This window comes from Aphelocoma coerulescens, chromosome 2, assembly GCF_041296385.1.
Source record: "Aphelocoma coerulescens isolate FSJ_1873_10779 chromosome 2, UR_Acoe_1.0, whole genome shotgun sequence".
NCBI lineage: Eukaryota > Metazoa > Chordata > Aves > Passeriformes > Corvidae > Aphelocoma > Aphelocoma coerulescens.
Window position 1 is genome coordinate 140,586,319 of NC_091015.1, and position 21,526 is coordinate 140,607,844.

At 38.7% G+C, this 21,526-nt stretch overlaps 1 protein-coding gene across 1 annotated transcript; it reads left to right on the plus strand.

Moving 5' to 3' along the window:
• The first annotated feature begins 6,462 nt into the window (after positions 1-6,462).
• Positions 6,463-21,279, plus strand: LOC138105965 (carbonic anhydrase 3-like). Its single transcript, XM_069006015.1, has 7 exons — positions 6,463-6,603; positions 7,517-7,714; positions 14,519-14,637; positions 15,475-15,567; positions 16,364-16,429; positions 17,315-17,470; positions 20,215-21,279. The coding sequence occupies exons 1-7, from the start codon at positions 6,558-6,560 to the stop codon at positions 20,332-20,334; spliced, it is 798 nt and encodes a 265-aa protein (XP_068862116.1). The 5' UTR covers positions 6,463-6,557; the 3' UTR covers positions 20,335-21,279.
• Positions 21,280-21,526: the final 247 nt, after the last annotated feature.

Consider the following 21,526-nt stretch of genomic DNA (forward strand, 5'->3'; position numbering starts at 1 on the left):
GGCTACTGGAGTGCTATGGTGCTGCCCATTCCACCGTTATCACATTACTTCCAAGCAGAGAGAAATGTCATCAACATGATGTCATAACACTCAGCCAACTGGCTTATGTGATGCTGATCCTAACACATTTTTGAAATATGCTACAGTTCTGAGGTTGGATCTTTCTAGGTTAGTTTTAGGTAAGCTTATTGCAAGTGCATTGCATGTACTAAAATGCCTCCCATTTGTCAGCACAACATTTACCTCATATTTTTACTCTATTGCATATGCATATTTCTCAGATTGAATAGCACATCTACTGTAGCACTGCAACTGACCACCAGTTCAGTAAGAACTAACAATAATGGGATTTTATTCTCACTGGTTGCCTTTCACATATAGATGCAAGACTAAAACATCACTTTCTGAGTACATCCTTTTGAAAAGTGGTGTTTCATTCACCTCCTTGAAAGATCATGTAATTGTCAGCAGCGATATTCCAATGTGTTGGCTCATAATAATGAAATGACAAATGTCTGCTTAGTATTTTTTAAGCCAACTGCTCTTCTGGCTGTGACCAGCTGATTTTCAAGTTTTTGTGGGTTTATATTCAATAATGGCCAAACAATTGAAGAATTTCTGCACCTTCCTTTCTTTGAGTAAAACTATAGATAACTTTGCCAGCTTCCTTTAGAAGCAGCTGATAGCCAATCTTGTGAAGTGGGACTTCATTCCTTTCTCCTGGTGATATATTAATTATGACTTTATTGCTATCTCTTGGTGATCCACAAAATATCCAAAGGACTTTTGGCTCCTAAATTCCCTCTACTTAAGCTGTTATATGTATTAATCCCCAAACTTAACATTGAAGGGCTCTGGATGCAATCTCTGAGGATAGTGTGAAATCCCTGCTGTAGCCTCATTATTTGCAATTTGGGAACCACAAGTAGGTTGGATAATTTTCCCACAGTTCTCTGTTCCTTCTACTCTGTGTTCCATTTTGTTAATACTATATTAAGAGCTTATTATGAGGCTGAAACAGATGTAAAAGGGTGAGCTGGCATTCTCCATTTCTTGCAGAAATAAGTCTAAAGAAGCAAGCATGGCCTTAGTAAGCAGAGCCTTTTGGCAAAGGCTCATCCTCTGAGATCAATGCTTTTCCACTGCTTTGTTCTCCCTTGTACAAACAATGTAGGATGAGGAGGAAGAGGCAAAGAAAAAAAATACTGTTTGGGAGAGAACGCTTGAATTAATGAAACAGTTTGGATGAGTGTTTTTATGAATAAGCCAAAACTGGGGTTGGGGTGTGCTACATGAATGGCAGCATGTGATGAGAAATAGGTCTGATCTTACTTGCAATTGCTATTGATCTGCCTTGTAATGGAACAAGGAATTTTTCTGTTTTAAAAGTGGACTTTTTCAATCTTCACTTAGTTCTAAATAAAAAACATGCAAGGAACAAGATTCTTTGGATGAGAATCCTGTAATAACCTAATGCAGCAGGAGCTGATTCTTCCTAGACCTCATAACAGAAATTACAAAAGTACCACAGGACTTTCCTAAACTTTACTCTTTGTTATGCAAGAAGGTGGCTGGCATTTGCATTAACCTCTATGGTCACACACTAAAAGTCTTTTCACTGACTCTATAACTTGACCCCCTGTGTAGCTGGCTTGTGTCAGAGCTTGTCTCTTTTTTTCTCATTTTCTCAGCAAAATGATAGTATGTGGAATTTTTGTAGATAGAGATGAAAGTATCGTAGTTGCTGAGATCTCTGGGAAATACAGAGATAACTTGAAAGAATAAATTTACCTTTATATGTATGATAAAAGGAAAATTTACACATTCTGATCTGACGAGTTTTGGAATTGCCCATGTCTAAATCCAGGAATGATGACACAATTGCACTACAGAGAAATACAGTTGTTCTTATACTGATGAATGCATCAATCTGATTTGAATGAATAGCCTATTATTAAAACATATTTGTCTATGCCCTGTACCTAAATTCAGAATAAGCTTCAAAACATTTCTCCATCCCCACTGACAAATCCCTAGTTTTAAAGGTGATTAGTATTATGTGGAAAAATATCTATCTGAACTGTAAAGTCCAAGCATATGTCTGAGAAGTAAATATAACTGCCCACCCTAAACCTCCTGGCCAACTATGTGCCTTTGCCTCTTTGAACAGGAATTATCCTTGTACTTGTTCAAAATGAGACTACAGGCTCTTGGGTTAATGATCTTTTGTTTTATGCCTCTGAAACAAGAAGTGAATAATCATAAGGGATGGAAACAATATATAGAGGTGATAGTCTGCTAATCAGTCAAGGATCTTGCATTAATTCATGGTCCCTTGAGCAAAGCCTAAATAAAGTCATTTGGGAGGAATCGCTATGTCAGGATTGCTAGAAATAGCAACCTCCTCCACCCTCTGGAAGTGAGTTATGAAACACGACCAAACACAACCTCTTCATCTATTTCTGGAAGTAATTTTTGTATCTTTGTCCCCACACCATCAGTAGTATCAAGGCTTTGGCTGATGGATCCTCACAATTGCAAATCTACCCTCCCACCATGTTCCTCAGAGTTTTTAGTTTACTGACACAGAAGAAGCTTTTGTGAGCACTTCTCCATGACGTGTAAGGAAAGGGGATTCACGGTGCACTTTCAGTCCTAGGACCTTGTCTCTCACTAGCTACACTGCAGAACTATTTAAGTTCTGATGTATTTCAGCCCTTCTAATAAAGGTAGGTAACATGCAGGATCTGGACCATAATCTTAAAGTGCTGGGGTTCATCTTACATCAAAACCATTTCATGGAATATTTAACGGCCTTTGAACCATAAACGTCTTCTGATAAAGACATGCTACAGTGAATATGGTCAGAGGAAGAGCAAGAGCTGGGGCATTTTAGACTGGGAAGTGGGACTGCTGTTTAAGTTTATAAAGATTGTGGGTTTCTCTTCCAGACCTTCCTTTTGTGTGTTTGGATCTTAAGATTAAGAATTTTATCACATCAGTTACTACCAAAGATTGAGAGCTAAGGTTTATATAAGCTTTAGAAAATCATCCTGGTAAATTTAATCACCTGTTTAACACTGGACTAGTCCTTTTCACTTCCAACTCACAGTTTAAATTCAATGCAAATTAATATAAACTATACCTAAGTGAACAGGATTGTGGGACCAAATTGTGGGATTTTCATAGCAGACATGCAGATTTTGCTTTTATGAAGTGATGACATCATTCTTACTGTTGTAAGCCTCAGTGCCAAGAGCACACATGAGCAAATTGATCCACTCTTAAATGGAGATTTACCTTTCAGCATATAAGCCATGTGGGTAATGCTCACAGCAACACCACAATGGCTAACTAGAAACGTCCTAGGGTTCTGTGTATTGAATTTTTGTGTTTATTTTTTCATGGATAGATGCTGTCTGGTGAATTTTAATCTCACTTCCTGAATGCTTTTAATTTCTGAACTCAATGATTATCCTTTAAATCAATTTAAAAATAGATACCAAGCATGTCTTATTTTTTTATAGAAATCTGACTTTAACATTATCTAAAACAGCAGTAGATTTATTAGTTACAACACAGAGAGGGGACCCACCAAATTGTGACCTGTGGTCTGCCCTGAAATAACTTTCTGTATCTCATCAAGATACAAAAACAACAAAACTTGTTGGAAGTCACAGTTCTAGGGATTTTTGTGCATGGGGTGAACCATAAGAATCCCGGAATCCTATTTCTAACTCTCTCATTATTCTGCTTTGTAATCATGAACTACTCCCAGTGTTCCTGACTACCTATCTGCTTCCCTTGTCTTTTTAGACCGCCTCTGCTTGAGACCAAATTCAATCTTGACAGTTGTCTTCTACATCATCTGCACACCTTCTTAGAACGCTTCTCTTGTCCAGACCATGTTCAACAATGAAGATCCCATAAAAGAACTTTTAAAGGCTTTCTTTTACTGGCAGAGAAGAACAATGTTTTTAAGGGATTCTACACAGGCCTTTTGTAGAATGAAGTGAGTGACTATTTCATCTGGAGAGAGGTGTTGATGGACACAGCATACTCAGGCTTAGGGAAAGGAGTGAAATCCAGAGGGAAGGGGTAAGAACGCTGTCTTGGATAAGGAAGAAGATCAAAGTGGAAATAGCCAGAAGAAAGCCTCCAGTCTCACTCTGTCCTCTTGATGACCCTCAAGTCCTAGAGAAAAAGAGCTCAGTGAAAGCAGATACACAAAAGACTTTTTTTTCCCCCTCAGAAATATCTTATTTATTTGACTTAAAGGTCTAAATTGAAGTGTCTAATGTTAAAATGTTTTATTAGATTGCTTCTTCCTTCTTTCCACAGTCATTTTTAGGTTATCTAAATGCCAAGGAGTTCAGAACAAACACTGACTCTGAAAAATTGCTATGTGCCTGAGAGCTCAGGACAGAAATTTCAGTATCTACTGAGTCTTCCTACCGAGGCAGTAAAGTACAACCTCAAATCTGTCCATTAAAGTAGGTTTAAAAGACACAGTGCTTTTATCTCACATGCTCATGATCTGGAAATTTGTCTGTGGGTCATGGCAGTGAGAAGATGCTCAGAAATGGAAGTGAAAATTCAGGAAGAGGTGGGAAATAGTATGTGCCCTGTCAGGCATAAATACAAAGCTCCTGTGTACCTTGTTCACGTCTCCACTTTTAATATTGCAAAGTCACTGGAATACTTTGGGTGGTTCCAAACCTTGATCTGTTATCTTGCCTCAAATTGTTCATGGCAAAGTTATACGTAACTGTTCATTGCCTAACAGTGCTCTAAAGCTTCAATAACTCTTATAATTTGTTGGTGTTTACCTCTCTGATGAAGCATATATAAAGACAGCTGTCACTTATCCTCTTGCCATTTGTTTGCTATGCAAAGCACACTAAGCTTTTATAGTCTCATCTTATAAAAGAGGCTCTTTAATGGCCTTGTCTCCCCTGCACCTGTTGCAATTCGTCATAATTCAGCTTCGTGAGGCCAACAGACCTGTCTCAGAGGAGGTCATCTCCAGCTCCAGTGACATGTCTTTGGTTCATTCCTGGGTTTTTCTGTGAGCATTTCCTGCCTGGTGATGCTTACTGATGTGTTATCACCAGCAGGCCCACTCTTCTTCCTTCTCTTTCACTTCTTCTTCACATCAGAAAAAATCTATCAGCCAGGACTATGATTCAAGACCACCATGTTGCACTTTCTGCTACTAAATTCTCCCACTGTAGTTCATACGACATTTGGGAATCTGAATTTTTCTGAATGATGACTCCACACTTCCATCCTGTGTCACTTGCATTTTCCTTCAATCAACTTGTACTTTTTTCCCCCCACTTCATTACTAGCAAGTAAAATAAGATCACTCCTTCTTATACAGAAAGTCTTCTAAAATTTAAATCAGTAATCCACCTTTCAGTCCAGTGTTTTGTCTTCTACTTAGTCAATCCCTCACTTTTACACCATTGGTGCTAACCTCTGTCTGCTCTATTTTATCTGGCAATTCCGTGTGTGTCAGAATAACAAATATTTTTAGAAGTAATTTGATTTCTGTGTGTCACATAAGGAACACATGCCTGCTAGCAAACATGCTTACAATTTTAAGTGCAATCTGATGCATGACATCCTGCTAAATGAAAGGAGAATTAGAGCTGAAGCAAAACAAACAAATCCTATGCTTAATTTGATAATAACGATTTTATCTGGAGCTGGCAGGAGCTGGATCTTCAGCTAGTGTAATGATTTCCATTTTCCAAGAAACCTTGGGGTAGAGGAAGCAGCACCTTTTTAAAGGCTGCAGCAATTAATGCCACCGAAGTTTTGCAGGGAAGCTGTTTATGAAGGCGACGGGAAACTGCACAGCAGGGAGCAGCGCGGGAACCCAAGTGAATACAGGGGAATTTCATAGGGAAGGGTGCGAACCTGTGATAGCCATTTGAACGGAGCTGTTGGACTCGTCCTCTCACCCCCTGCTGGCCCCTGGATCAGGGCTATGTCACACGCCCAGGAGGGAAACACGTCTCCAACACGGTGTCCTGGGGAGGGACTCAGCCTCTCCGAACCGGACAGGCCTTACGCCAAAGAGGCTTTCTGCAAACAGCCATAAAAGCCCCGCCAGCCTGCCTGTGACCTGCACATTTCATTTCAGCGGCCAGCCAGGCTAAGGCTTCCTGGTTGATCCGGCTGTGTGTCCGCAAATGCATGCGCACACATCTCACTTGAATTCGAAAACTATTCCTACACTGCCTGTGCCTAGTGCTGGACATCCGTGCTTTTCTACATTCCCATCTCCTCGGCGCCGGGGCAGGCGGTGGCAGCCCTTTGCCCTCCCTGGGCATTCCCGGCACGGTCCCGGGCCGGCTCCTTCCCCCGCATTCCCGGGGGGACAGCGGGAGCCGGGCGGGCGGTGCGAAGCAGCGCGGCTCTCCCCGCCCCCGGCTCCCGGGGCCGTCCCGGCCCTCGCGCGGCGGGGACGGGCATGGATTTGGCGGGAGTCTATAAAAAGCCGCCGTGAGACGAGGCCACCGTCCTGCCAGAGCCGCCGGCACCGCACCATGATCAACCCCAACTACTATCCCTGGGGCTACGACAGCGACAACGGTGAGCGCGGGGCCGCGCCCGGCCCGCTCCTGCTGGCACCGAAGCCCGGGCAGAACGGGGGCCCCGCTTCCCGAGGGAGCATGGCGGGGGATGCGGGCTTCAGGCGGGCCCGGGGCTGCGCAGGTGGCGTGGCCGAGGCCGCTTGGTTGTCGCTCACAGGCGCGGAAGAGGCGAAGCTGGTGGAAGGAGAGGTCAATGGCAGGGGGTCTCTAAGTTAAATAAAGTCAGATTTCCTACTGTTGATGTAAATTAAAATTTGACATAGCAATAAAATCCGGCTTTAAGCTAGCCCTAATGCAGGAAGAGCAGCGCTGGGCTGCAGGCCCCTCCTGCCTGCAGAGGTTGGGGATATTGGTGGTCTCTTGTTCCTGCTCTCTCCTCTGCTGCAGGAAGAACAGCTCAGTATTGGTCAGGCGTTTTCCACATGAACTTCTTGGTAAAACCGTGATGATAATTAAATCCATGTTTCAAATTCCTGGCATGTCCAGGGATCAGTGGCCTTTTCTCATTCCATATGAGTACATGGTGCCACGTTTTAATCGTTTGGGTATATCCCATCATATTTCTAGCCACTGCTGGACTTGGAGTATATACCTCTGGTTTTCTTCCTTGGCATATTATCAGTCTCCTAGTAGTCAGTCTTGAGGTTGCTGTAAGAGTTTAGGTTCAGTTGAATGACTTGAAGTATCCAGTATTCCAGCTAGAAATCAACCAATCTTCAATCAATCGTTTTTAATACAGTCAAACTCTTGGTAAGGCATGAATAACAACCATGCAATTAGTAACCTACTTATTAATACACTTAAATGATGTTCTGTACTCAAGCAAAGCCATGCTTGTGTTAATTGTAACAAGTATAATTCATACCTGTCTGGAAAAGATTTTCATGATACTTCTCTTTACTTTTTTCTAGGACCAGATCAGTGGCACAAAAATTACCCTTTTGCAAAAGGACGCCATCAGTCACCGATTGAAATCAATAATAAAGAGGTGCATTATGACAGTTCTCTACTACCATGGTTTGCTAGTTATGATCCTGGTTCAGCTAAGACCATCCTCAATAATGGAAAAACCTGCAGAGTTGTATTTGATGATTCATTTGATAGATCAGGTCGGTTTTGTTTTCATCTCTCATTGCATCATATATAAGTGACTGTTTCTCAATTTGTGTGGAAGAGCCTACTTTGACTGTTCAGGCTGTTAGAAGGTCTCTGTGTACTGCCTGTGTGTGATGTACAGGTTTCTGTGACTGCTACCCTAGGCTGCTGCTGGGAAAGGTGTGGGACTCCTTCTAAAGTCCATAGGTAAAATCCTGGGGAATGGAGAGAGCCGCAAAGAAACTTGGTACAGGGTGAATTAAGGTATAAGATAAATTTCTGGGGTTGTAAAAAGCCATTGCAGTTGTGTTGCTTTCCAGGAGGAAGGAGTCCAGGCTTTATCTGTGAGAACTGAACTCCATTTTAGCTACTTGAGATGCCCAGCAGAACATCTTAAGTTACAATATTTAAAAATTCTATCCATGTAATTTCTGATAAATGAAGTAACAAACCAGATGTTGCCACAATGTCACGGTATTTAATCAGTTAAAGCTCTTCTTGGCATTCATGAAGTTTTGTCTTAATGAAGATTATGGGGCTGATAAATTTAATTTTGCCAGGTTTAATGTCCAAAATCTTTTATCCACTTGCAGCTCTGAGAGCATACAGTGTACAGACTTATTTCTCACATGCATTAAAACTTCCACTTCCCATTACAATATAAGTAGGACTGACAGCATAATTACTAAGAGAAATTTTACTAATAGATTGTTTCAAGTTAACTATTATCTGGACATAGATTTAATTTAATGGATTTTTAACAAATTACTTGGGTTTCATGAAAACTGAGGATCAAAATGTATGAAAGATGGACTTGTTAATATACTATCAAAACAAATTACTATGCAGTCAAGAGTTTTGTTGCTTTTCTAGCAAAGTGGGAATTTTTAAAGTCATTTGAACAAAAATGTTATTAGTGTCAGATAAAATGGTACACAAGTAAAGAGATGTACCTGTGGCATGTGAGATCTCCATGACTATTATCATTTTTTACCATCTGATGTATTTGTTAGAACAGCATCAGATATACCAATAGTTGCATCTTCTGCATAAAAATAAAAGTATTATTGTTAGAATAACTCAGATTTTGAATGGGAGGGAGTATCCAGGCAGAGCAATCTACAGCATGGATGCAATACTTGCCACAAAGAGCAGAAAGTTTCAGAATGTTCTGAATATTTTTTCAGATGAACTGCTCAGTAACTTGTGTTTTGATCTCAGAAATAAAAAGTGACTCACTGCAAAAAAAGTAGGTGTATATCTCAGCTCTTTGAAGTCAAGAAACATTCAGTGTTTGTTGTTATGTCTCCTTTGTTATACCATTGCCTGCAGAGTCTGTGGGTGGTGTTCTTTCTCTAATATAATGCTAATTGCAGGACGAATTCCACTGTGCATACTCCTACTGACTTGAATACATTTTAAGTTTTTTAGGATATGTACAGTGGCTTATTTTGTATGTAAAAGAACCACCAGCTGCACAAAACATACATATGCAATAGCAATCATATAGGAATGAAGCTTTTATTCCTTTGGAACAAAGACATTAATTCTCTCTATATCTATCTATGTATCTGTCACTCTGTCTATCTGAATTATTTCTGAGTTAACCTGAAAACTAAGGGCTTCATTTATTTTCCTGACTCTTTTCAGTTATAGTGGTCATACCCATATCTGTACTTCTGTCTTCATTTGTTTGGATAAAATAGATTGCTGAACAAATTGCCAAGGTGAGTGATAAAATTAATTACTTTGGATGTCTCCAAGTTTTACATCCATTGTTTATTCTGCCAAGAACACCTGGAGCATTCACAGTTTGGGACAGTTTCTTAAATTCAAGCAATTAGAGTGCCATCCAATGTAATTCAGGTATTATGTTGAAAAAGGCCTTATTACTTTTATGTTTGGTGTTAGCCTAGTGGAAGGACTTTGAGAATTACAGCTACTTATAAAGTCTGGTTGACTTTGAGAATCTGCTATAGAATTGAGAGCTTTGCTGGCACATAAAGCTGCTACAGGAGCAGTATCATGCCTCTGCTGCCTGTCCATACAAGTAAATGGATTCTTGCGGACTCAGTTCCCTGCCTTACCGCACCGATGTAGATGGACCTTATGCACTATAAAATGATTGCAGGTGGACGCTGGAGTCTCAAAATGCAGGAAAGGACTGGGAGCTGAAGTCAAACCTTCTAGGTGGCTGGGCCCAGTAAAACGCAGACCTGAACTTGGGTACTTTGGCAGCCTGCCACTTCTGTGGTTTTTTGGCCTGACTGGCAATTCAGATACTCTTTTAGATCCAGCAGTGACCAAGTTTTGGTTTGAATTAGGGCTGAAATCTTATTTCCACTAGCAGAATCCATTTATTTCTAAAATTTAAAAAAATTCATGTCAGAGAAATGTCCTGAGAGCTTCTAACTGGTGGGACTATTGTCATGATGCTGTGTGAGATATATAACTTCTTTACAATTAATGACTCTTTGGCTTTTGTTGTAATAGCTTGGTTAAATGCTTACACCAAGATGTTTGATTGTTTGAGAAACAGTAAAGATACAAAAGTCTGGTAATGGAACTCGGACAGAGCAGCTGAGGAGAGATACCCTAAGGCTACATCAAATGAATGCCTTCCTTCATCTTCTGTCTTTGTCTGTTGTTTTTGTTGGCACTTTCTATGGGCGTTCATCAACCAAACAAATTCCTACTTCTTTTACTGGCTTTCAGATGGATGATATTTAAGGGCTTGGAGTACCTCAGTGCAAGCATACATTCTTACAGGGTTACCTTGATGCTGTTTTCAGAATCTTTCCTATCAAAGAAATGTGTGGCTCTGAAAGTGGATGATGAAAAAAAAAAAATTAGAGACAGTTACTGTAAGAAGTTGGAGCTTGTTGCTAATCAATTCTTTCAGCATGACTAGGGCTTGTGGCCAGCATTTCCTCAAATAACCCTTTGTGGGAAATCTCATTTATTTTTGCAAATGAATTTTTGATTATCAACTTTTGGTAAATAAAATATTTATTTGTTGACTGGTTATTAAAGAGAGAGTACAGACCCCAGTAACTTTAATTAAACCAGGGGGAAGTCTGTCCATAGACATTCCAGTTTTGGTTGATTCCTGCAAAGTATTACTTAACATTTTGTCTGCTGAATTTACACTGGAGAAAACCAGTAGCTGTTACAAGAATAGCACCACTAAATCCCAGTACTTTTGTAGCTGTGGTACTTACATACCACTCAATGGCTGTAGTGCATAAGACAAAAGGCAGCAAAGTTAAATTCTTCCTTCACTGTAACAACACATCTGTCTACATGAAGATATTGAGGACTCCTGTACTTGGGTACAGGGAATTTAGGATTTGAGCTTCTATTAACTTTCAATTTCCATTGTTAGAATTCAAAGTGCTTGACTTTTATTTCTAGTCAAGGGCCTGCTGAGGCTACAGTTGCACAGAGGATTGTGTTTTCCATCCCTGGAGGTGGGGCGGCCACCTATTCAGCCCTACACAGATCACAAACAAAGATGATTTGGGAGCTCCCTGATGAACAGGCTGTGATCAATGGGCACAAAACTGGCAAAGATGAGTTACAGTGTAGGTGAGGGTGAGTGGCAGGCTGACAGGCTTCTATCTGACACTTTTCTTTCCCACTCTGTCCCTAAAAGACTACAGACAGAAACAAAAGTAATCCTTCTGCATATCTATTCAGTGCTTGCTTAAAGAAAATTTCATTGAGAACTGAAATTTGAGTTCCAAAAGCTTTTCAGAAACACATTATATCCCTGCAGTTAGCCAGACAGTTTCAGTACAGAGATCCTCTTGTGAGCAGAGGCTTTTTATGACTTTTAAAATGTGACACTGATGTGAAGCAGCTGTGATTTCTGTACTGCACTGTTAGATTCTATGATGAAGCAGTATAACAAAGGTAATATGTCTTTTCAGTTGTCATACAGTAGTACATTACTAATTTAATTTCATTGTGGTTTGCCATTTCATTTTATGGATTTGACAGGATGCGAGATCATAAATCTTCCTATAACAGTCATTCCTTCTCATGTTCATAAACACGACTCATCTCATGAGTCTGTTTTGTTCTCCGTGGGTTTTTCCACCTGGCTTTCATGATGTGCCTTTACTGCAAACAGGGAAGGCATTTGTGTAGGCATAACCATGCCAGTTTTTCCTTAGTGAGTGCAAATGACAATTGACTAGCACAGATTAACAACCAGACCCCTACAGAAGCTGCTCAGCAAGTGGATGCACATATTCGAAAAGCTTCTTGTCACTTTTCTGTTGTCAAGGACACCCAGCTAGCTAAAGTAAAGTGACTGGAGCAGCCATCTTCACTCAACTGCATGACAGCTTCATTTTGCTGTGTCACAGAATGAGAGACAGGGTTTTCTTGCCTTAGTGACATCCTTCTGTGCAACACTGGCCCTAGAGATTACATTAAAAGTGAAAAAAAGCCCATTCTTTTATTAGCCTGTTTTGTCTCATGCTGCTCAACTGATGACAGATCAAATAAAAGGTGAGCTTTTTTCCAGAACAGATGTCTACGTGTGTGTCCATGTAGGATTGTTCTGTGATAGATCATTCTTCAAGTGTGGATGTGTGAGGGGCACAGAATTTAGGCAGGACTGACGTGACATTTTTCTGTCTGGTATCAGGCACTAATGGTGGTGTACAAACCCATTTAGAGTCAGTCAGTGAGCAGTGGGATTAAAGTTTGCGACAATAAGGCACCAAAAAAGGAATGAGCTGGTTTGTATATTCCTGCACCTGGGCCATGTTACTTTAATGACAGCAAGTTTAAGGGAGTTACATTTTGGTAATTCTGCTGTGACTCAGATAAGGTGAACATTTCCTGTGTAATAATTGTCAAAAAAGTTCCCCATTACATGTAAATATTATATACTAACATTGCTGAAAAATAATGTCAAGATACCATCTCTTGTTTTATAAACTTTTGTTTTATATATTCTTTTTCTGTTATGTGTTTGCGCATTTTTATTAGTGTAGTATTGAAAACAAAAGCCCAAGAGGATAAAGATATGTTTAGAATTTAGGTTCCAAAGCACATGCTTTAAAAAAAAAAAATCTTACTAATTTTGAGCTATGCAGACATACTTTGGGATTTTCAATGTTTTAAATATTGAAGAACTTTATTCTTGTAATGGTTTTGTTTACTTTTCCTTTTTTAAAATGCAGGAAAACTTCATTTACTTACATTGTCATTTCATGTATTTATATGTTTAATACTACACACTTGTAATTAAAAGAAAGGAAACACCTTTTTGTCCTTCAGAAGATGTGGCTGGCATCATTCTGTCTGCTTAAAGTGTGCTAGGTAAAAGTTACTGTCTATTTATAGATGAGTGAAGCTGGAATGTGTTGGCAGGAGATGATGCAGAGCTTCACCTAATGCCCAATCAAAAATGTCTGCTGATGGCCTATCAGTGGAAATAATGACATGTTTTTGCCTAAAGAGGATTATTTAGCCTTACAGATCTATTTTGATGGAAAATTGATGGCCTCATCAGCTACTACTCTTACCTGACTGTGTTGACTACAGTTCAGAATGTCTGTGGGAAGAAGTAAAAGGAATTTGTTGAGAATAACAGCTTGCTCTACTCAGTGCTATATTTTTTGAGACGATAATGGATTTAATTATTTTCTTTTCATATTGAAGAATATTTTTCTCTGGCATATAAAGACCTGTTCTTGAGAACTGCTGAATGTTTTATAGGAATGCTGTAAATTCTATTCTCAAAAAACATGAATGAGAATTGAGTATCTTTTTATACTTGGTGAATGTAAATACATTCTTTCTATTTTATTGATCCTTTCAAATAGACCACCTTCGTTTACAATTTTATTTATAAATGTTAAGATTATTTAGAATACTAGATATCATTCATCACAGGCTGAACTTTTCATTGGTAAAATAGCTTGCATTCTCAGTGATTGCTTTCCTGGTTTATTTGCTGCTTTCTTACTCCTCTTCCATAACCGGAGGGAGCAGCCATTAGAGCAGAAGCAGCATCAGTAATTTCATAACTTTTTAAACAAATAAGTCATAGCCTGCAGTAAGATACACAGTTTTGTTGTGTTTTGTGGAAATTTGTTTATCATCACATTAGTAGTTGATCTTAATCATGGTTATGTTTGTGTACTTCCGCATAGATAAATCCTAGATTCAATTCAGGGGGAGATTAAGACATCTAAATTTAGGTGTATTATTGTGGGATTTTAACAGTTGGTGGGTTATATCTAAACTGCTGTTCGAGGCAACAGAGTTGGAGTTCAAGGAGTCCAGAGAGTCCAGGTCACTGTCTGTTCAGTGTCTGCCTTAAGGCAAGCAGAATTACTCTAGAGGCTTGACTGTTCTGCTGAGGGTATACTTCAGTTACCCAAACACAGGCATCCTGTGACATGTTTGATAACCTGATCTATTTCCCCTTGCCTCCAGATACTGCTTTAGAAATGTACAGTTCTTCCACAGATCCTGGACCACATCTCTCAGTCCTGTCCAGATGTCTCTGGAATATTCCAGAAAGTACTAGGTGTACATTTATGCAGCTGAATTAAATCAGTGATCTCTAGTGACTGTAATGGAAGCCTAGATACTAAAGTTCTCTGCCTGTAAGTGCATATAGCTGAAGATGGTTGCCTGACATGTGGCTAAAATCAGTGCAGATTTTCAGAACACAGAGCATCTGTACAGTAAATACGTAAATACATGTGTAAATATTGTAGATCCATATGTATGTCATTTTAAAGAATTGGGAGATACTTCAGTCTGATGCTGTTGCAGATTATCAATTGCAGTGCTGAGAGGTGGGCCACTTCCACAAGTCTACAGGCTACGGCAGCTGCACTTCCACTGGGGCTCGTCTGACGACCATGGCTCAGAGCATGTTGTGAATGGAGTGAGGTATGCAGGAGAGGTAAGGCTCACCACTTTTTACTTTAAAACAGGGTGTAAAATAAAATTTGTCACTATTGTTCTGGTGGGACAAAATTTGTCATTTGTCTGCTTTTCAGGGAGTCCTTTCTATTTATTTATCTGTGCATTTTTATTCTTACTCTCATCGATTCTTATAAATGTGAATCAGGTTGAAGTAATTCTCACAGCACGAGAAAAGAAAAAAACTTTGTGAAACAAAGGTTTCCATGTTCTCAAACCAATTTGGTGTGATACAGCACAGGAAGACTGAATTACTCAGAAGCAATCCAAACTTACTAAAACAGTATTCTGAAAATACAGAATTATAGTAAAAGTGTAAAATTGCAGTGATAGAAAGGGGGAAGAATGAATTAGCTTGGTTCTTTACCACTTTATGATTGTAAAGAAAATGAGAAATGTAGACTAATAATATACATGAATGACATTCATATGGTTTCTTTGACAGAATTGCTGTAATTTCAATGCCAAATAGAAATGAATCACATATCAGTAGATGATGTCTGAACTGCATGTTCTACCTGCTTACTTAAGCAGCTTTTCTTCAGCTTTAAGATGAGATTCCAGTTAATTTTTTTCCATTTCTTATTAAGATATTTATAGTTTATTTTAAAGCAAATGGTAGTATAATTAATAATGTATGACAGATATAACTAATATATGACTTTGCTGTCCCTTTTTCTTTTCTCTTTTTTGCAAGGCCTCATTATCATTCTTTGTTGCCTCAAACTCATGCAGTTATGTGAATCACTGTAAATTCAGCCTGTGATGGCTTGCTGTCGAGTAATGGGTTTTTTTTTACGTTTTTCTTTGTTTTCAGCTACATTTGTTACACTGGAATCCCAAATACAGTAATTATCTTGATGCTAGGAGAAGAACTGATGGGATAGCTGTTTTGGCCATATTTTTGCAAGTAAGTAGAACCATGCAACCCTTCTTTGCACTGATACTATGGAGTTTCTATTCTTAGAGGGTTGAAAAAAAGCAAAATTCTCTGAGTATATTTTCTAGGGATCTTACCACATTGAAGGGGTTGACTTTGTAATGTATACTTTTCAAGTTAGAGAGCATGAGTCATATTATGTCAAGTGGTATCCAATACTACACACACTTGTGCCTGCAGCTATTGTGTCACTATGTGGCTCATGGAATGGGGACACGTGTCAGAAGTGCCCTCTGACCAACAGCAGTCAGCTGTTTTTGTTGATTGGGGACGGATTTCAAGGACATGTATCTCTTCTAGGTTCTTCATGACTTTCTCTCAAACAGAACTATCTCACAGGCAATGCATATAACTTATTCTTTTTTATAAATCCTTTTGGGGGCATGCAACCTTAGCCTGAAGTATTACCTGCTGCCCTCTCCTGTTTAATTCATATTCACTAGAGATAGCACTAGAGATAGAAACCTGGATGTCTTTTTTGAGATCAGCAATTGCAGGCAATATATCTGACCATGAAATCTGTGTTGTGAAATTACCTGTTATGATAAAATTTCTATACTGATACAATTTCCCCCTTTGTATTATAATACCTGTTGGGGTACAGACAGAAGACATAGCTTACCAAGCTGGTAGGTGTGATAGGTTGGGTTAATGCATTATAATTTTATAGTTTATATATGTTTAGATGCTCATATGGAAAAGTAGGAGGAAGAAGAAAGCTGGTCAAGCAGAACTCCTTGCTTAGCTCATGCTCTCTTCTTTACAGGTAGGGGAAACTCCCAAACCAGAGATGAAGAGAATTCTTGAAGAAATAAATGCAATCAAAACAAAGGTAATGATGTTGGGCTTTCATTATAGGAAGACTGCTCAAAGTCTCGGGACAAAAAAAAACCAGTATCATGATGTCTGACTTTCTAGTTTTCAAATTCTGCTCTGCAACATTTCCAGAATATATTTGGGAATAAAACCATGCATAGCTTTTCATTAACCTGAAAAGTCCTTTCTCTTCCATTTACATATGAGCCTTCTTTGACTTTAGTGGGGCTTAAGAGTTTGGGAAAACGAGTCATTTCGCCAATCTTTACTCACCTAAAAACTAGGCATGGAACCTTATTGCCTCAGTGGGCAGTGCCAAATAAAAGGCATCTTTGGAAATCAGTCCATTTGGTCTTAATATATAGGCTGCCTAATGGATCTCTGGAAATGCCACTGAGTAGACATTTGTGTCTTAGATAGCATTATGTGGTAAATCTCACATTTCATAGGCTGTCTTGCTTGTTCTTAGCACAAATACTATGAAAGTAGTACCTGTCTCACTTTTTTATATGGTGACATAATCCAATATTCAATAGATAGAAACAATTTCCATAAGAAAGGAGGCCAGAAGGAGGAGTATTTCTGTACAGAAATGAGTGAAACACATTGGTACTGGACACCACTTCACATGAGTTAGCTCTGGTACAAGAAGTAGCACCATGAAGTTTTATGTTTTGTCATGCTTCTCTGGGCCCATCTGTGAGGGTCATTCAGTCCACTTATCTTCACATTGCATCATTATATCTCATGTAGATCTGTGCTTACTTTCCTCAGTTCATACATTTGAAGTATCTGAGTCACTTCCTGTTTCTTAAAATAACAGAGCTGCAAACTAATCTTGACTAGATTTGTTCAGGAGTTTTCTGTTTGGTTTTGTTGTGTTTTTGTTTTTATTTTAAAGGGGAAAATGGTTCCTTTTCCAAACTTCGATCCTTCAATTCTTTTCCCTAAATCTCATGACTACTGGACATACCATGGATCTTTCACTACTCCACCTTGTGAAGAGTGTGTTACCTGGATTATTCTTAGAGAGCCTATCATAGTCAGTTCAGACCAGGTAAACTTCCTCCTTCTTTTTACTTACATGCCATAACCTGAATTTATTCTTTTGACAAGGAAAACACTCACTGGATTTGTGAGAAATTACAGGATTAAAAGGAGAGTGAAGAACTAGCCCACATCCAACACCATGGTAGTTCAAGCCCACAGACATCAGAGAGTGTTTTAAATCAGTAAAAACATACCACAGTGTACATGGTAAGAGTTTTCTTTCAAAAACATCATTATACAAATGTAATGGTGGTTCTGCCTGCCCTGTATTGCAGATGGCAGTGTAAATTGGAAGTGTTGAATCATGTGCTTGATACCCGTGTTTCTGGAAGGCATACCAGCTAAATTTTCATAAACTGGAGCAACATTAGATAACTCTAATTTATTGGTAATGTCAAAAACTCCTTTGGTCACTTACTGTAAAGAAGTATTTCTTGTTAATTTCCCCTCCTAATTTCCCCTCAATCCACTATAGGAATTTGAATGCCCTCTTCAGCACATTTCAACCTATGATTCTACTGTTACCACACAAGTCAGTGTTCTCATCTGAGGTTATTCTTATTCCTCTAGTCAGCAGACTATAAGGATATGATACCACAAACTTCAAGGCTCCAGGATACAAAGCACAGGAATATTAATCAAGGGACTGACATATTATGTAATATTATATTCAGACACATAACTTTCCATTTTAGGTTTTCAAGATGATAATGTGTTTAGTGTATTCATTGATGTGCATGTTATCACAGAAAGAAAACATTTTTATTTTCTAGTACTTGGTGTTTATGTGGCTCTTCATCTTTTAAGTAATAAAGCTCAGGTACGATGAGAACCTTAGCTGGCAATAGACAAAATATGATAATGTATTCATGTCATTTACAGCTTAATTTTCAGAGCTTATTGAATTGCTCTGCCTCCTGTTTCCTTGCCCATCTGAAAATTAAAATATGGGAGCTATTTTAAAGTGGGTACTTGTGTGAAAAATACAAATATCGTCTGACTGGTTTCCCCAAAATGAATCATCTTAGATGTTTATATTACAGAAGATCAGCTATAGATTTTACTAGGAAAAGTGTAGTCATTATTGAGCATTTCTGATATAAAATGCATTTTTAAAGAAATAACTAATCACATCAGTGATCCAGCTTCATGAAAAGACTTTTTGAGTACTGTTGTGTTTGGGTCATGGTCTTTTTCTCAGCTGTTCTAAAATTAGTGAGTTTTGGGAAACATACAGACTGTTCTTTAACTATCCTTCCTGTAGAAAAAAATGGAGCATTTAAGGTAAGGATGAAATTACTACATGAAGATGAGACATTGGCTCTTACCCTGAGGTAGCTGCTTTTCAGGCAGAATTGGCAGTGTGTGTGAGTTATTGTCTAGAAATACTTCCCTCACTCCAGAGTGCCTGCACTCTAAATAATGTATTCATAAGAGGATTGTGTTGCCAATTATTTCTAATCCTAGACAGTGTACTACCATGGCAGCCTCATTAATAGTGATTATTTTAAGTGTGTGTGCATTTGCGGTGGATTTCTTGGATGCTTTTACAGCCAGATGGTAACTGTATATTAGCCACAAGGGGAAGTGCAGTCGCTGCAAATCAGTGCTTGCAGGAAAATCAATTCACCAGAAATCCCAGTGAGATACAGTGTGGGTGGCCTAGCTGCTCAGATTGCTTTTAATGAAAGAACAGGAATTTAACTGTGGAATAACTGTCTAATTGCAGATTAATTTTTTCATCTTTATGTAATTGTAGCCTGAATACGTGTTGGTTTTTTACTGAGTAGAGCAGATCTTCCACAAATAATAAACCCCAGAACTCTTCTCCAATAGTAGTTTATCAGTATTAACAAAACTGATTAACAATTTTCATCTCTTCCCATACAAATTATTCTTCATCTGAAATCTGAAATTTAATTTCAGACTATGAATCCATCGGATGCATATTATGCTTGTTATAAATATGACCTCATCATTGTTCAGGCAGACTGAGATGGCTGGTTTTTCTGAGCTGTTCAGTGAAGAGTAATGTTGAGATGCCTGAGCTAGCTCAGTCCATAAACTGGAACTAGTTTAATCACAGAGAACCCAGGTTTTACAACCTAGACAGAAGTTCTGCTTGTACTGGCCTTGAAGTCTGTACTGAAAAGTAGATAAATCAGCATATTGAAGGTCCTGGTGAACAAAGGTGATGTGTGCCCTGCATGGGGCTGCATTTTCAAGTTGAAACCTTGACCAAGTCTTTATCCAGATTTAAATTGCTGTTATTAATAATGAACTTCTTGTGTCACTGCAGCAAAATGTATCCTCTGCTCAGACCTGCTATGGAAATGAACAATTCATTTATAATTCAGCTTTAAAACCTTGCAATTCTAAAGGATTCTTAACAATCAGGCACTAAGGCAGGGTTAGAGTAGGAGAGGTTTATAGAGCACTCCCTGCTGTATTCACATTTTCTGAGTACTTGCCACAGTTTCTTTGGCTTTACATGGTTCTGTAGACACTATTTTTCAAAATCCTGTTCAAATAGGACCTATTTTTATGTTTTGACTATTCCTTAAGACTATCACTGCTACAAAAAAACCATGAATAGTACAGTTCTTGTGGTGGTGGGGTGAAGGACATCTTCACAACTTTGAAGGAGACAGTTTTCCACAGCTGGACCAGCCTCCTTAGTTTAATTGTTGGGCCGTGGATTTGATACCAAAGGATTTCCATCAGGACACTTCAATTTTTGCTCTTCTGCAGATGGCGAAGCTCCGCAGCCTCTCCAAGAATGCCGAGAATGAGCCTGATCACCCCTTGGTTGATAACTGGCGCCCAACTCAGCCGCGGTATTTCAGGATGGTGAGCGCGTCGTTCCTCTAGGACCTGGCTCCTGTTGGGTGGCTCTGAGTGATGCAACCTCTAGAAATAAGGGCTGGTTTTGTTTTCTGTCCTTTGCTTCTGTTTGGTTCTTCATAACTGCTTTAACATTAGCTTTTGTTAATAGTTCAAAGGAAGAAAGAAGATGCTACTAATAATTACAAGAGAATTTCCTATTGTGCACGTGTTCCTTGATGCTTGTCTGATTGCATGCTAAAGAGGTTTCAGTTAAGAGAAGTAATTGTTTTCACCATTAAAGACATATTTTTCAATAGTTGTTTTCAGCATTATCCATATCCAGCTCTTAGCCACACCAGTTAATTCACAAGGCATTCTTGGAACTTATAAACTCTTTTGGTCTTTGATACTCTCATAAAATATGAAAGGGTAGGAAATTGTGTTATAATCATTGATAAAGAGCTAAACTTTCACTTTTAAAACAATGGGCAGGTGAAACAGGTCTGTTCTGAAAACCGTATTCACTGAGTTATACGTAGTTAAAACTATGGGAAGGGGGAAGAGCTGTTTCTGTTTGTGTCACAACTGGTTCCCTTTAATAAAAGACTAATTTCCATATTAATGTTGTAGCAGTCAAGGTGACATAAATTTTGTGAAGTTGGTCTTCGTATCCTTCGCATATATTTTCTTCATGTATGCAAATGGATTTTCTGTATAAAACCGGTGTTCAAAGAAGAAGAGTCCTTAGTCTTTTCAAATTTTTTTTTGAGACAAATTCTCCTTTCATGTACAAATGTAATCAATCCTGCTGTCAATGAAATGTGTGCATAAACATCTGAAACCACAGTTGGACTCAATCAAAATGCAATTGACCAACGTATTCTTGTCTCTTGTTTCGGCATGAACAATGAAACAGGATTGTAAGCCTATAATTGAAACAACACTATTTCTGCATTAAAAAATCCAACAATAATAAATACATTTACTTAAGATTTTTTGTTCTGTAGTTTTTTTACTATTTAGAAATATGTAAAAGTAACAGAATTTTAAAGAAAGACTTGTCAATGTCCCCTGTATTACATCTTTGTGGAAACTGATGATGCGTAGTATCTTTTTCAGATGTTTGTTTGAACTACAAGAGTACTGATTTCACTTGGCATCTTAAGTAGCTACATCCTATTATTTTAGTGAGATCATCTCTATTCTGACAATGGCTTTCTTGCAAAATCATATGAAT

What these genes read in the sequence shown, in the direction of transcription:
- LOC138105965 (XM_069006015.1), top strand. Translation starts at nt 6,558, where the DNA reads ATGATCAACCCCAACTACTATCCCTGGGGCTACGACAGCGACAACG. An exon ending in GGGCTACGACAGCGACAACG is followed by an intron (nt 6,604 to 7,516) that starts GTGAGCGCGGGG and finishes ACTTTTTTCTAG; the next exon opens with GACCAGATCAGTGGCACAAA. An exon ending in TCATAGTCAGTTCAGACCAG is followed by an intron (nt 17,471 to 20,214) that starts GTAAACTTCCTC and finishes GCTCTTCTGCAG; the next exon opens with ATGGCGAAGCTCCGCAGCCT.